A 17,548-nucleotide genomic window follows, 5' to 3' on the forward strand; every position below is an offset into this window, starting at 1 on the left:
ATACATTTTGTTCTTTTTTGACAGATATTGGCAGATATTGACGTTGATGCCACATTACATGTTGCCACAAGTCAAATTTACCCAGCATTTATGTTTGCAATGTCTCCTGTATATTTTGCACCTTACTGTAATATTATTATTTTCTAACTACTTTTGTTTTTAAATAAATGGAGATTATTCAACTGCAACTGTGCACAAGTCATTTTTTTTAAACATGTTTGACATAAGAATTAATAAAATGTGCAGCCATTGTATCTGGTTCGACCATAACCTTCTGACCAGTGTTCTATTAAATATGTATTGCACTTTTTGTGCAGATCCAAATAAAAGTTCATTCAAATGCACCGAAACATAGCTGATCTACAAGCTCACAAAGTGTCAACGCGTTGTGGGGTTTGACGGCTTTGGGCTTATGGTTAAAAATGGCTTAAAATGTTGACGTCCTCACAATAACATAATTATTGTAATACAATATTCAAACGTGTGTGTGTGTGTGAGAGAAATATTTGTATAAAGCTGCCATTATACAGTACAGTGCATATTGATAAAACTGGCTACAGTATGTTGGTTGCCATGTCACATGTCAGCAGCAGGGGGTGTGAGAGAGCTGCCGTCAAATACTCGCCCATAACAACCAAGTGATGTGACTTTTAGACTTCACAATAATATCCCTTCAGCTCAAGAACACTGAGAGTAAGTGTTGAAAATAATACAACACATATGATATGTCCAATGCAACAAATGTGTGCACTTTATGAAAAATAAAACAACTTCCTGTAGCTGTTGAATTAACTTTTATTTTGAAATTCCTTGTTTACCCCGGAAATACAGTCATCTTTCTTTTGCATGTGTAAATAAATGGCAGCACATTGAACATTGATCTGCTGCTGCTGCTGCTGCTGCACTATGTCTGCAATAACTAGAGCAATGTCTAGTAAGTATATTTTAAACATATTCATGTCTGCTATAATAGAGCAATGTCTAGTACGTATTTTAAACATGTTAATGTCTGCTATAGCTAGTGTCTAGTAAGTATATTAAACATGTGTCTGCTATAATATAACTAGAGCAATGTCCAGTAAGTATCAACCTTGCTAGTCATGGCATTTATTCAATTATGCTTTCAATTGCAACACGAAGTTGAGCAAATGTTTGAATCAACACTTGCTTGGTAGCCCAGTTATAACTGTAGGCACAGTTTGACTTTGACTTAAATCTGAGAGTGTGCGAATAACCAAATGGACCTGTATATTTTGTTAGAAATGTGTTAGCTCTATATTCCGATAGTAGCCTACTCCTTTGTTCTAATCTAGAGTGTAGTGTTTGTTCAGTCTCCACGTCCCTCCAGCTCTTTATTAAACAGAAAATTCATTTTCAGGTCAGGATACACATTTTATCCAATCAGAATAGAGAACTCAGCCAGGAAACCAGGATACAGATTAAACAAGTGATGACACTAATAAATGAACAGACAAAATAGGAACTGCAACAGTATAAAAATGAAGCTGATAAATGGGTAGCTGTCCTGATCAGCAACCCACTTATTAAAGAGCTGGAGAGAGGAAGACTCCTGTTACTCTTTAACAAACACTATAGCACTATGATTACTATCACAATACAGAGTTCACTGTTACTGAACTAACACTATAGCATTATGATTAGGCCTACTATCACAATACAGAGTTCACTGTTACTGAACTAACACTATAGCATTATGATTACTATCACAATACAGAGTTCACTGTTACTGAACTAACACTATAGCATTATGATTACTATCACAATACAGAGTTCACTGTTACTGAACTAACACTATAGCATTATGATTACTTACTATCACAATACAGAGCTCACTGTTACTGAACTAACACTATAGCACAGCACTATGATTTCACAACATAAAGCTTTACCTTTTCACACAAAATAATACATGTAGGAACACCAGGTTGAAAGTAGTTAACTGTGTCTGTGTGGATTTTAATATTGAATGAATGTAAAGTATTAACAAGAGCTTGTGGCTAAACAATAACTTTTGGATCCATTGAGACACAGGCTCTTTTTTTCCCCCTATTTCCTTTAAAGGAGTAGTTCACCCCCAAAATGACTTTTTTTCTATTGATTACTCATGCCATGGAGAGTAGAGTTTAATAATATTTTTTGGTTTTTGTCACATTCCTAAGACAAAAATGTGATAACAATAAATTTACCCCCATTCATTTCGGATGGTGACCCGTTTCGAAACGGGTCACCATCCGAAATCCGGAATCAATGGGGGTAAATTTACTCAAATCAAATTTTTGTCTTAGGAATGTGACAAAAACCAAAAATTATTATTGAACTCTACTCTCCATGGCATGAGTAATCAATAGAAAAAAAGTCATTTTGGGGGTGAACTACTTTAAGTAACTGTGTTGAACATACAAGCAAGGGTTCCACGTGGCAGTGAAGATTATGTTTTGTGTGTGTGTGTGTGTGTGTGTGTGTGTGTGTGTGTGTGTGTGTGTGTGTGTGTGTGTGTGTGTGTGTGTGTGTGTGTGTGTGTGTGTGTGTGTGTGTGTGTGTGTGTGTGTGTGTGTGCGTGCTCAGAGTTCCGTGTGGCAGTGATCCAGCTTCATGTCAGTGGGGTGAAGGCAGACAACCTGAGCAGAGCCAGCTCTCTCATCAAGCAGGCTGCGGATGAAGGCAGCAAGCTGGTGCTGCTGCCTGTGAGTACAACTCTATGGAATATCGATGTAGGAATAGGGCTGCAACTATATATAATCTTAGCAATTATTCTGTCAATATGGGGGGATTTTTTCTTTCTAACAAATCCACACCAAATCCCCATCATTGATTAAATCGATTTGTCTGGTTAACCACAAAAGCCCTATTTTATACGCCGTTGTACAATGGTGTCAGACAAAATAACAGATCTAGAATTGAGCTTGTGGATCTGTTATTTAACTGACTGTTGCACCCTAGTCGGCAGCACATACTGTACCGGTAGAAATAATATATGATTCTAACGATAATGATCCCATCCTTGATAGGAGTGCTTCAACTCTCCGTATGGAACCAGCTTCTTCCCAGAGTACGCAGAGAGGATCCCTGGAGAATCAACCAACATGCTGGCAAAGGCTGCTAAAGACAACCAGGTGTTTCTAGTAGGAGGTAAATATATTCCTGCGATTTTGTTAGGGCTGTCACGGTTATTCATTTAAGTTGACGATTCATTGTCATACTAATGATTATGATTAACAATTTAATTGTACTTTTGACCATCATAAAATGACCATTGCTGCATCAAAAGTAATCAACAAACTACTTTAAATTCTGGTCAAAATTTGATTTATAATTATTTTGTGGGGGTCACAGCCTGAAAAGGTTGAGAACCCCTGACCTAAACTAAAATTAGTCTTCCTGTGTACCAGGTTCCATCCCTGAGGAGGACAATGGGAAGCTGTACAACACCTGTCCTGTGTTTGGCCCTGACGGAGCCCTGCTGCTTAAACACAGAAAGGTAGCTACTAATATAAGACCTGAGGGCGATTCTAAAAATGTTTTCTAAATCCTAATGGTTTTCTGAAAAACGTATGTGTTTTTTGCAGGTCTTTCAGTCCGAGTATCAAAAAAGCAACTGGGTTAAGTACCTTTGGTCCGACCAGTTTATCATTCACCAGGTTAGCATTCACCAGCGTCGGCAGGTTAGCATTTCACCAGGTTAGCATTCACCAGCGTTAGTTTTACTGAGGTTAGGGTTAGGGTTAGAGTTAAGGTTAGGTTTAGGTGTATCTCCGTCCCCCCCGCAACCCGATTCCGAATAAGCGGTTGAAGATGGATGGATTGATGGATCTGTCCCCCCCCCGACTTTCGGCACCTCCGCGCAGCCAATCACAAGTTTCCGCTACCTTAACCAAGTTGAATTTTTTATACACTCGGACTGAAAGTCCTGCAAAAAACACTCTCCCATGTTTCTATATCAGTGGTACTTTTTAATCTCAAGAACCCCTATAATTATATGTATTTCCTGTGATCTTAGAGAAGGGGTTCCAAAACTCTCTAGCTCGACACCCAAAACAGAAATGTTTTCTCCCCAGGGTCCCAAACCCGTTAAAATATTTTTTTATTTTTCAGTAATTGATTTCCGGAGACATTAGCATCTTTCTGCCGGGCATCAAATTATTGTCTCAGGAATGCAACAAAAACTAAAACATCTCCATGAATTCAAGGCATCATGGGGTGTGGAATTAAAAATTAAGTAGAAAATAAGTCATTTTGTGGGTGAACTACTCCTTTTAACTGCAAAGAATCTGAGAACTTCTGCAATTATGCAGCTGATCATTGTAGTATCCCCATTTTAAACCACTGTCAAGCTGATATCCCTCTTATATGGGCATGTCAGCTCACACCGCGTTGCTCTTCATGCCCTTCTCCTCTGGTTTGTGTGTGTGTGTGTGTGTGTGTGTGTGTGTGTGTGTGTGTGTGTGTGTGTGTGTGTGTGTGTGTGTGTGTGTGTGTGTGTGTGTGTGTGTGTGTGTGTGTGTTGTTTTCCCCTTTTCTTCAGATCCACCTCTTTGACATCGACGTCCCGGGAAAAATCCGCTTCCAGGAGTCTGAGACTCTCAGCCCGGGGAGCAGCCTGTCCGTGTTCGACACACGTAAGACATGGATTCAAGCTCTCAGTCGCCACCACTCATTTCAGTCATTAGGATTCCATACTGTAGATCGTAATCGCTATTTTCGGTTATTATTTTAAGATTAGATCATTTGAAATGGTCAAACTCTTCTTCCATGAAATCTTTTTAATAGCCCCAGATATTTCACATAAAAGCAAAGGTTAAATCCTCAATCTGTGATTTCTTCAGCTGTTTGGCAGTATGTAGAACAGCAGCGATAATGTCAAAATGTTTAAATATGGAGAGACAAGGTTACATATGTATTAATGTTGTTTGTTTGTTTCAGCATTCTGTAAGGTTGGGGTTGGCATCTGCTATGACATGAGGTTCGCAGAGCTTGCACAACTCTACCGCAGCAAAGGTCAGTTATTGTTGTTGTTAGTGTCTGGGTGATATCGAAAGTGATGAGTAGGGCACGATTATATCATTTTACTTGACAATTAATTGTCGCTCAAATAATTTTGTTTCTGTCATTGGAACACTCTGAATAGAAATTACATTTCTGATTGGGCTTTGTTAACGAAAGTTGCACAGGGAAGATACGATAAATAACGTACATAATTTAATAACGTTATACAACTGAGCTGATGCTTTTTTGTGTGTGACAAGCCGCTTCTTATCACCTGACAGGGAAAGGCCCTTTTGCCAATCCCACCTAGGGTATGGGCACTGATGACGTGGAGGAGTAGCAGTATGTAATATAATATGGTTCCTTTTGCCATGGTGTGTGTGTGTGTGTGTGTGTGTGTGTGTGTGTGTGTGTGTGTGTGTGTGTGTGTGTGTGCGTGTGCGCGTGTGCGTGTGCGTGTGTGTGTGTTGTGGTGGTCCAGGCTGTCAGCTGCTGGTGTATCCCGGAGCCTTCAACATGACCACAGGGCCGGCCCACTGGGAGCTGCTACAGAGAGCCAGGTACAGACAGAGTGACAAACCTCCCATAGCTGAGTGGTTAGTGAGCAGTGTTGGGTATCGTTACTTTTGAAAGTAACTCGTTAAGTTACATCGTTATCGCCATTTAAAAAGTAATCCGTTATGTTACAGCGTTACCTTCTGAGAAAAGTAACTCGCTAGTTTGATTTTCCTTTACCGCAATGAAAACCTACCTCTGATGACGTTTGTTAAACATAAAATCCAGAGTTCAGCCTAACGGAGTGTAGTGGAGCTGTGCTGGTCTTCAACATGGCTAATTTGCATTGACGTTGATTTCCCCCTTTCACCAATAAATCAAAACATAGTGAGAATTCTTCCACAGCCTTAATAAAGGGCAACCTCTCTGTTGTCTCTCAAGTCCTGCCATGTCATGGGCGACAAATTAATGTAAACAAACTAACTATTCGCCACTAGGGGGGCGGTAACCCACTAGGGTCACCCCCATAAGGGATTTGATGGAACATGTATACATATTTCTGTCTTACAAATAATTGGCTACTCTAAATTTCAAATAATCTAAAAATAATTGAATAAAAATGAAGTTTGCCTGTCCTTTTGTTTTTCCCTTACTGCTATTTCAGGGCACTTGACAATCAAGTTTACGTGGCCACAGCCTCGCCTGCTCGAGATGAAACGGCGTCCTATATAGCCTGGGGTCACAGCACTGTGGTCAACCCATGGTGAGAGCATGTCTTTACCTTCTCTATTAAACACACTGTGGTCAACCCATGGTGAGAGCATGTCTTTACCTTCTCTATTAAACACACTGTGGTCAACCCATGGTGAGAGCATGTCTTTACCTTCTCTATTAAACACACAGTGGTCAACCCATGGTGAGAGTAAGCCATTTACCATGAGGGAGTGGGTTGTTGGCTGATTTACCACTGTTTCAGGGTTGTGGCACGAGGCGAAGCCAACAACCCACAACCTTGAATGGTAAATTGCTTTTCTACCACTTTTACCATATAAATGAAAGAAAACAGTGTTTTTGTATTATGCCTTGCTACGATCCGCCCATGGATCACAAATTGGCCAGCCGCGATAATCCATAGCAGAGTGAAATCATTTATTTTGGCGATGCCAAAATCAGGTCAAACTTGACAGTTTGACGTGAAATAATCACAACACATCTAAGAAAGTGATTGATAGTTGAAAGCCTAAAATTAAAATGCAACAGTCATTGAAAAGCCATTGATGGAAACGTGTGTGAACCTGTCGTGTTGTGGGTGTGACGTGTCAATGTGTCATCGTAGGGGAGAAGTGATGTCCAAGGCAGGAGCAGAGGAGCAGGTCATTTATGCTGACATTGGTGAGTGTCTCCCACTACATTGATCTGATGTGTTGTCACTACATTGATCTGATGTGTTGTCACTACATTGATCTGATGTGTTGTCAGGGCTGCCAGATGGGCCAGATATTAAAGAGAATTCCGGATTATTGCTTTTCTTACTATTTATGTTATTCCATCCGTTAACCAGTCGTAGAGGCAAAAAAAAAGTAGCTCTGAGCCGGGGGTTGGGATCTTGCTGATCTTGGGATCTTGCTGCATCCACAGAGACAAAACTCTGTTGAGACTTCTTTGCCATTACGACAGACAAAACATAATTGAAGAGAGATACAAATAAGTGATTTTGAATAATGTCCCACCACTCTCGGTCAGAGCTGCTGTGGACTCTAGATTAAAAAAATAATAATAATAAAATACAGATCATTCTGGGATATCATAACATCAGATTAACATAATAAAATGGCTAGTCCGGAATACTACTACCCTAACTAAAAATGAATAATGCAAAACCATGCAAAATGATTTTGGTTTTAGTTTTTCCTGCATCATATGTGATGCTATTCAGCCTCTATAATAATCAAATATAATAATCCTCATACCCAGTGGTGCAGTGGTGATTCAATGTTTGGGGGGTCGCGGACGTCGCTCGACAACTACTATACAGGTCTATTGATATGCAAATTGGCTAGTTTCTTTGTTGTACGGTTGTCAATGTGTGAACTTCGGTGGGTGCGAGACCCCGGCTCAAAAAAAGATATGGGTCGTCGGGGGCGCGCGACCCAAGACCACTGCAACACTGCTCATACCTAACTAAAACCTTAAAAAAAGCACTTCCAAAAACAATCTAAACTGATATCAAACACCAACTGAAACTCATAAATATTTCAAAACTATTCTTTGAGACATACACAAACAGGTATTCAGGGGCTTGGCCGAGTCCGCCATTGCTTCTCCAGGTGGCTTTCACCATTGGAATTGCATTACGGAACATACAAGTTGTTACATTTTTATGGGATTATTTCATCATACCGCAACAGGTGGTGAATTATTGAAGTGCAGGTAATTGCAACAACACCTGATGTAGTGAAAAGTGAAAATATTCAAAATCTTCTGCAATTCTGCCAATAATATATCCTTTGAGACACAACGGAATCAAAACAACGGAATCATGCGACATTGATCCGCTTACCCTATTCGCTCATGCCATTTATATAAATGCACCATTTAGGACATGACGTATGTCGTAAGAATAACTCTGATGTGGACTCATCATACCTTTTGTGTTTCAGACCTGCAGTATTTAGCCGACGTACGGCAGCAGATCCCCATCACTGCCCAGCGTCGTACAGACCTGTATTCAGTGAACGCCGTGCAGGAGGGCTGAACCTCTACAGAGGTACACACCCAGACCAACCAGTGAACCAGACAGGTGTTGTGGACGCCATCGAACCGTCTGTTCTGCTCTACAGGTCCCAGGACACGTGATTGTGTGGAAACCCACGAGATAATATACAGATGTTGTGAACTTCACTGATTGACTGTTACTTGATTAGAGCCATGTTTCCCAACAAACAAATGGGTCAGGAGTCAGGACCCATTTTTGATGGGCCGCGAGTTAATTATTTTTTCACCTATCATACAAAACAAATCATTTTTTCAAAAGAATTTAAAAAATCTATGTCCAATCCATTTGGCCATCTGTTTGTGGTCAAACCAGTAGGAGGAGTCCTCCTACCTCAGTGGTCCCTTAAAGGTGTGCCATGGCACACTGCTGTTCTGTGAGATAGGTCCAGGTGTGCCTTGGGTTGTGTGACAACCACACTTTATTACTGCAACATAATACCACTTTAAAAATATATTATGTTAGACATTATAAAAAAATTAAAATATATAGATTTACAGAGTGATGAGTGATAATGTGTTATAGAGGCTATTTTTCACGGATTTTGACTTGTGGAGGACCTGGACACAAAACTGTCTTGAGTGGAAGAGTAGGGCGAGCCCCTCCAACCACTGCTCATGTACTAGTTATATTGACTTTCTCAAATACACAGATTGGTCAAAATAACAAGTTTATTCATTACAGTAAGTCCTCCAGGATTGTCATCGTTTCAGATGTTGACACATAGATTAGTTAAATAGATGTGTTAAATCTTTTCCAGAGTTTTATGTTTTAAGAATGTCTTCAAAATTTGTTTTGACTGAATTAAAATGAAGCAATAAAATAAAAGATTAAAAATCATGGTATAAGTTTAAGAACATTCATTATTCCTGATTGATACCTTTGTTGGGTGCCGATGCAACGCACATTTTTAGCTTGTCGATCTGATGTTTTAGGTGTACGGCAACCAAGTATAAATCAGGCTTTAGAAGCCGTGTCGGCAGTAAGAGTTTCATGAGCGGTGGAGCACTTTGGATATCATGGAACGTTTATTGATGCCCGCCCCACAGCATTGGAACCTGTTGACCGTTGCTGTGCTCAAACATCCTGTCATCTGCGATGTTAGCACAATAGCCTATACAGTAGCTCAGTGATTATCAAACATATTAATTTCAAGGACTTCCAGTTTTTATGCATTTGGACCCCCATTTGATATTATCTCTATCTCCGGGGCTCCACTCTACATGATAAAACCCCCAACTCAGAGCAACCCCAAAATCCCAACTCTAAAGGACTGTCCATACTGTCTCCGACCACCGAACCTTTCGTCGGAGAGTTCCGACTTTCCGACGTGTTGCTTTCCAAAATCAAATTCGGGGTAATGCTTTTCAGAAGTTGCAAGTGACGTCATTTTGTAGTTAAACCGGACCTTTCCGACAAAAGGTTCGGTGGTCAGAGACAGTATGGACAGAGTACAAATAGAACCAAATGAACCTTACAGGTCCATTTGGTTATATTTGTACACTCTGAGTTACAGACCGGGGACCCTAATTTGACAACACATCCATTTATGATCTGATGTGTACCGTTGTTTCACTAGGCCTGTGGTTCTCAGACATGCCGAGAGTGCCGCAGCAGCACGATGCTGGGCTCTGGGAAGAGCGTAGTAAAGAGCACCTTTAGTAATAGATACCCAAAGAAACGCATGGCAGAAAGGAAGGCGCTGGCTGTTCATAAAAGGGCTTTGTATCGTGTGTGGACACACATGGCCCCTTAAGGCTCTTTTCCACTATACAAGAACTACGTGAAGTTAAGTATGTTGTGCCGTTTAAACATACTTGTACTTTGTTTCCAAACGTTACGGCTCGCTCGGTTTCAGATAAGGTTCTCACAACCCAATTTATTTGGGCCCTGCTCAGAAGATGGTACTAATAAAACTTGTACTTAAATATATAAAAAATAATTATGAAAAAGATTTACAATGTTCACATAGTGTTGCATCATGACACCTTGTCAGCTTGTAGTTCTGCAATTTTAGCTTTTTTCTTTTTTTTTCTTTTTTTTTATGACACTTCCCCAGTTGTACTGGCAATGGAAACATACATAAAAAGTACATCACCAAACAAAATGTGTTCTCAAATGTATCTTTCAGGTTATGGAAGGTTGAGGGTTAAGCTTTGATAAAAAGAAAATGCATTAGTCAGCAACAATAACCACACCCTGCTGTGACATACAGTAGTTGCATAACTGGTGTATTGGAGACACATAAACACCACAGACACAGACACACTATCGGAAGTGAAGATAGAGATGTGAGTGAGAGATGATTCTATGAACAGCAATGAACATTGCAATCTTTAGTTATTCAATAAGGAATTAATAACTAAGCCTTTGTCTTGCATTCTCGAATACAAGAACGCTCGCCCCAAAACACGCTCGTCCAGGGGCAAATCTGGCAACCTCGGAACAGTCGCCACTACAGCTGGTATTCCTAAGCGTAATCTCTATAAAACATTATGCCAAAAGCTAACCTTATTCCTAAACGTAACCTCAGTAAAACTATGCCTAAACTTAACTTCAGTAAAACTATGCCTAAACCTAACCTTATTCCTAATCTTAACCTCAGTAAAACAAGAATAGAATAAATACTGCTGGGGCGAGTAGTCCACATAAAGAAATTGGGGTGAGTGTGTTTTGGGGCCTTGGAGCCTTCCGATGACTGCATTCTCTTATTTTGGAGTGCCGCCACTTCCACCTCAGTGTGGCAACTTTTCTTCTAAATGTATGTTCTGTATCTGTACTTTTACACGTCCGTCTCAATCAAAGAGTCCACTTGCTCCAGGTCTATCGTCACCCGACGCTCCTTGTCCTGGAGGTCATGCTTGTCCCCTAGATGGCGATGCTTCTTGCCTGCCATGTCACACTCGTCCCCTAGATGATAGTCCACTAGATATGACACATGGAAAAAGTAAACATTACTATCATATAGATCACAATAATTAATAAAATACAGCAGTAGTTCATATAACTTCAGAAAGAGGGCAGGGTGTTTAACCTATTAAGACCTGAGGCCGATTCTGCAAATGCCAAGGACCCCCAAAATGATATACATTTGGCTGCGGACCCCCCAATCTAAAATTGTTTTGTTTTAGGGACGCCCAGAAGAGAAGATTTGTGTTAAAAAGAGTTTGAAGTTACAATGGGTTCTAACAGGAAGGCAGCTTGTCTTATACAATTAATATCAAACTTCTAAATACTGAATCAAGCAACTTTTGGCTGTTCACAAAAACCCTAGTAGACTTTAAATGACCCCAAACATGTTTGAAAGTGAGAATTCCCATTAACATACTCTACCATACAGATTAACTAGTTATATTGTATTTACAGACTTTATCATACAGATGTAGTTTATTGTAAATATGTTCTATAGTTGTATTTTAAAACATTTAAACAGCCCTATTTTTGGTTAGGGTTAGGATTCTCATTGTTAAAATAACGCTGCATGCAATAAGCTCATGCAACAAGTTCCAGTTCAATATGGGTGTACCTTTGCATGTTGCGTAGTTTTTGTAGTTATTTCTACCTTTGCATGTTGGGTAGTGTTTGTAGTTGTTTCGGTCCAGGTGGACCTGGTAGGCGATGGCGGCCAGCACCATGGCGCCCACCGCCACACACAGGCCCAGACTGAACATCCACATGGCCTCCGACGCACGGCTCTCCACGTGCCTTAACTGATCGCCATCTGCAACGTCAACATGTATCATCACCACTAATTAGGAAAGGATTTAACAAGCCAGAGCCAGCAGAGGCGTTCATTCAGAAAGAATATGGGAGGTGGCAAAGATTCGTTACCACTTAAGCCCCATTTCCAAAATAGCATAAATAGTGGATCTAACAAGCTCACAATGTGTTGTGAACGCAGTGCATTGTGAGGTTGTAAGATACACCATTTTTGGCCTATAATGACCAAAATAGGTTGAAAGTGGTTAATAAAGGTATGGTCATACAAAAGAAACATATCTATAACGTGTCACATTTCTGGACGGGCATCATTGAGATGCACTTATAGTATATTAGTGTTGATCTGAAATGTGATTACTCAGCAAAAAACTTTTGAGAGAGTTGGGGAAAATATGCATAAAATAACTAAAATGTGAACACTAGGGGTGGCTAGCACCATCCCCTGGGACCCCAAATGAGGCCCCTGCAAGCCAAACTGATTTAGTGATTTCTCCCACAGATTTCGAATGATTCTGCCATAATAGTCTGGATAATTGCTGAAAACGATCCGGGGGTAAAGCGGATGTCCTGCTTCCATCTTGTTTTTGCATAGTTGTCCCACAAATCAAATTATTAAAAGCATATACAGTATAACTTACTGCTTAGCCCAAATGAAAAATTTGATATGTTTTAAAGATATTTTAAATTACATTTTAGTGAACGGAAATGATGAACAGATGACAGCTTCCTTTCTCAGCTTTCGTGTAGCAGACTATATAGCATTCAGAGATTGTGGAATAGTAGACCAGGAAAGATGCTCAATTGTACTTAAGGTTGACAATGGGTAAAAGGCTCCTTTATCTTCATATAATTGGTCCTACTCACTATTGCTCATTATTAGATGATGACACCATTTCTATTTTAATCACTCTGTGCCTCAGACTGAGGTTGGTGGTGTTTTTTAATTGATGGAAGAACAATGACTTATTGGCTTCTGTTTCAGCATAATCATTTTCCAGGAAGCCAAAGGCATAGGCCTTGGAATCCCAATGGGAGATATCATTGGTAGGCAAGTTTCTGAACTGACCACAGCCCACCTCAGACAGAGAGGAGTAGATGTGTTGTGAACTTGTCGATCTGCCATTTGCCTATTATGTCCGCTACTCCTCACACTCCGTGAAAGGCCATTATGTGACCAGCGATCACTCACCGCTGGTGGACGTCAGAGTCTGGTTCATGGACAGGTTCTGGATGATGCAGGTCACCCTGGTGTCTGGGGACACGATGACAGTCAGGCGGCTGGTGACGTTGTAGAGCGGGGAGCCCGGGTGCAGCGGGGTCTTGTGGGTGCTGACCACGGAGCCCTGGGGGGGCTCCTGGAAGTCGTTGATCAGCCACTGGACGGAGGGCTCCGGGAAGCCCCCGCTGGACTGACACGTGAAGTGGGTCTCCTCTCCCGACACCTCCGGCTCTTCTCGCTCTAGAAGAGGAGAGCTGAAGCTTGCTGGAAAGTGAAGAAAAGAACACAGAAAGAATATTATCCACTTAAACAGTATATACTCAGTATATACTCTGTTGTCGGGCAGAAAACTTAATTACAGAAAAACGATTAAATAAATTAACACGTGCTTAGTCTCATGACAGTTGTTGTTATGATAATCCACAGACCTTGAAGAGAAATACAGTATTTAATCTGCTGATGTAGCTTACACCAGCAAACTATCTCTGAGCAGAAAGACGTCATCCATAAAGTACTGGCAATGCTTTATTTATTGGCACTTTGAATGCCACAAATCATTTACTTGCATTGTATTGGGATGACAGCAGACATGTTCTATGACAGAGGTTTTATGAAGTGATGGAAAAAAGGAATTTCACCCAGTTCTTTACACCTACTGTATAAACATGTGATACTGGGGGTGAACTGAACTGCCCCTTTCAGCATGTTTGTCTGAAGCACTGGCTCTCAACACTGGTCCCTGGAGACCCCCTGGAGTGCTGCTGGCTTTTCTTTTTCACCAGGTAGCCTACTAGAGGTCCTGGTAGGATAAAAAGGTCTAGGTCCTACCAGGACCTCTAGTACTGCTGGTTTTATATCCTTTTTTTTCTTAAAGATTTGTTTTGGGGCATTTTATGCTGACAGGAAATGGGGGGAGAGATGGGGAGTGACATGCGGCGAAGGTCATCCGGACGCCGCCGCCAGGCATCCATGCCTATGTGGCAATGTTATGCGCCTGGACCAGTAGGCCAGCGGGTGCCCTGGTTTTATATCCTACCAGCCCAGGACCTCTAATACTGCTGGTTTTCCATCTCAAAATGGGCCCTTGTTGCGGGTACAAATGGTCCCATTTGTACACTCAAGAGTCATGGGGGAACCACTGGGATAGAAACCCAGAAGTACTACAGGTTCCTTGAGCACCAAGCGGGGTACAGTAGTTACTAGTAAGACACCTCAGGGCGACAAGCGATCTCGCCCTTGCCATCTGGCCAGTGATGTATATCGGACCAGTTACCCATTAAATGGAGACCCCAGCTGGTACCCATCCCTGGAAATATGCTGTGAGAGCCCAATCATGTTTACTCAGTTATTCGTTATGTGAAAGTCCTATGACATCTGACATCATACATACTTTTGTGCCCATACATGGAGATCCCTGTCTGTAGAACCAGCCACACAGATATGGGCTGTCTTGGCCATATATGGATTCTGTGTATGATTGGTTGACGACATTTTATTTCACAAGATTTCTTGTTACTTAGGGGAGGCCATAGGGCTGGCTGTTGTCTTCTCCCCCTTGCTGACGTCGGCCTAGGCAGGGTTTGAACCACTCACCTTCCGCATGAAGGCCATATGCACTAACCACTACACTAACGTCACGCCCCAGTGTCCAGCTTAATATTGATGACATCAGGGATCTCCATATATGGCCATAAAAGGGATAGTGTGGTTCCCCTGACATCACAGTGATGTCAGAGCAGCAAACCCATGCATAGACCGTAAAAAAGTGTACAACGTCTGGACGGACGGAGACATGATGTGCCGTTTTACATAATAAACTGCAACCTTTGGTTGCAACCAATCTTCAATCTAATTGGTCACTGACCTGCTGTTATGAGACACACGTTGCACAGTGCAGGACGAGGCTCCTGCCCGGAGACGAGGACAAACAGGCTATAATTGGTCCGGGTCTCTTTGGGGTCGGGGACGACGGACAGCTCCAGAGTGAAGTTCCCCGTGGTCGGAGCGTCCGGGGACACTCTGGTGCTGCTGTTGTTGGCGTCCAACGCGCTCCATGTCCCCACGTGTGAAGCATCCTCCCACGCCGACCTGAACACCACCTCATCGTCCTCTGTCCTCCATTCAACGGAGACGTTCCCAGAGTCCAGTCGAAGGCCGTCTGAAACGCAAGGCAACGCCACCGGATGTCCAACGATGCCCAGGACACACTCTTTATCTGAGAATGGCGGAAAGATAAACTGGATGAGTAGGTTCACACACACTTTTCCATCAAGAATTTTCAATGACATTGAACTTACATTATAGGCTTTCAACATCGAATAATCAATCGACTACTTTTTCGATTAATCAAATGATTGAAAACACATTTGTGTTTTGTTTTAATCAATGAGACGTACACCCTCTCAATAATATATATATATATTATAATGGACAAAGTATAAAATAGGCCTTAGTTGGTTAGTTATGGCCTATTTTATACTTTGTCTTACATGTCACACAAAACTAGTGAAAATAGCTGTTCGACAGACCTGGATTGCATTGCAGCCCACCGGTTGTGAGCTTGTAGATCGGCTATATTAGGTGTGTGTCACCGGGCCGGCACGCAACAAAGTATACTTTACAAAGCCCTTTAAACAGTGAATGTAAGCCTTCCGCAGACTCCTCTGAACACAAATAGCTAAACCACATGAAATCCAACTCTGTTCATAATTTGTCCAGTATATATACAAAGTTGTAAAGAGTCCTCTTACCCAAACAAGCGCTGTCATAGAGAAAGGAGAGCAGTAGTCCAAAATGCCACAACAAGGAAGGCATGACAAAGGGCAGGTTTGCACATGCATGAGATAAAGTTGTAGTCCTTAATGCAAAAACACATTTACAGCCCCCATTTCTTTTCAGGCGGCCGACATTATTTCCATATTTCTTTCAATAATTCCCATATCTCCTGTATCCCTCCCTTCTCCACGACCTGCCTCCTCAGACAAAAAACTGCATAAAGTCTACTTACATTTCTCGACTGTGACTAACGTAAGACCCACCCACACACCCATGACTCGACTGACATCAACACCCAGGAGGTATGTTACTGTCATTCAGGTTCCAGCATGTCTTCATGGGCCCTGCCTTTGTTTTTGTACTGTTATCCCAACAAACAAGGTCAAACTATCCTGGGACTTTATGTGGAAGTAGAACCTGCAGAATAAACCTTCTCTAACACAACCCTACACACTTTCCCACTTAAATCCTCTGTGGATCTGTGGGCTGTTGTATAGGCCTACTGGAAGCTGATCTGACCTGTTGGACAGCTTTTCTTGCACACACACACACACACACACACACACACACACACACACACACACACACACACACACACACACACACACACACACACACACACACACACACACACACACACACACACACACAGGGACAGAGGGGAAGGGAGAGGGACTGGAGGTAGGGGAGAGGGACTGGAGGTAGGGGAGGGTGTTTACAACCAGGTAGGGCCAAATTAAGTCATTAGTGAAGGTGTTTCCTAAACATACCTGAAGGTCGGGACACTATTTTAGGGTCGCAGAACCATTTCTATTGGTCGTGGGCAAATTTGTGTGTTTTTTTAAATGTTTTGTACAAAATTTGTTTTTATTATTTTATGTTTCGTACAAAACATGTTTTTATTATTATTTCAAAAGATTTTAAAAAAAGAAAGGAAAAATTAAGAAAAAAAAATAGATGATCAGAAATTAAAAATGTTTCACTTGCATACAAACAAGATTCATACGTTTTAAAACACTTGAAAATAGCAGGTCCACAAGCTCACAACACGATGATGCATTGTGAGCTTGTAGATTGGCTATTTTCACCATGAAAAAAAAAGAAAGAAAAAAAAGAGAAAGAATAGAATACTAAGAATTTTTCTAAGTTTGGTTTCCAGGGAGACACCAAATGTATCTTTTGGGTGATTGCATGGGTCTCAACTAAACAAAACATATCTATGAATTCAAGTCTCCATGGGGTGAGTAATCGATATATTATATATATATATATATATATATATATATATATATATATATATATATATAGAGAGAGAGAGAGAGAGAGAGAGAGAGAAACACTTTTGAGGTATTTTTTACATTAGCCTACTGGGATATAGCCTATTTCCAAACATGTTAGGTGTCATTTTACTGTCTACTCGGTCTCGGGCATAAGAAGAGCACACCCCAGACAGTTTTTAAGACGCTTTATATTGATTCAGTATTTAGATGTCAACAAAACTAAATGTAAACAAAACCAAGATTAAATAGGCCTAGCCTATATTGACGATTTCTTCAACAAAT

The 17,548-nt window shown here is 41.1% G+C and overlaps 1 protein-coding gene across 1 annotated transcript; it reads left to right on the forward strand.

Moving 5' to 3' along the window:
• Window positions 1-824: 824 nt before the first annotated feature.
• On the forward strand, window positions 825-9,112 carry nit2 (nitrilase family, member 2). Its single transcript, XM_080724935.1, has 10 exons — window positions 825-934; window positions 2,587-2,705; window positions 3,030-3,150; window positions 3,411-3,499; window positions 4,544-4,637; window positions 4,942-5,016; window positions 5,486-5,564; window positions 6,164-6,262; window positions 6,836-6,891; window positions 8,160-9,112. The coding sequence occupies exons 1-10, from the start codon at window positions 907-909 to the stop codon at window positions 8,252-8,254; spliced, it is 855 nt and encodes a 284-aa protein (XP_080581061.1). The 5' UTR covers window positions 825-906; the 3' UTR covers window positions 8,255-9,112.
• The last annotated feature ends 8,436 nt before the right edge of the window (window positions 9,113-17,548 follow it).

Source organism: Nannobrachium achirus (assembly GCF_963921795.1).
Source record: "Nannobrachium achirus genome assembly, chromosome: 1".
Lineage (NCBI taxonomy): Eukaryota > Metazoa > Chordata > Actinopteri > Myctophiformes > Myctophidae > Nannobrachium > Nannobrachium achirus.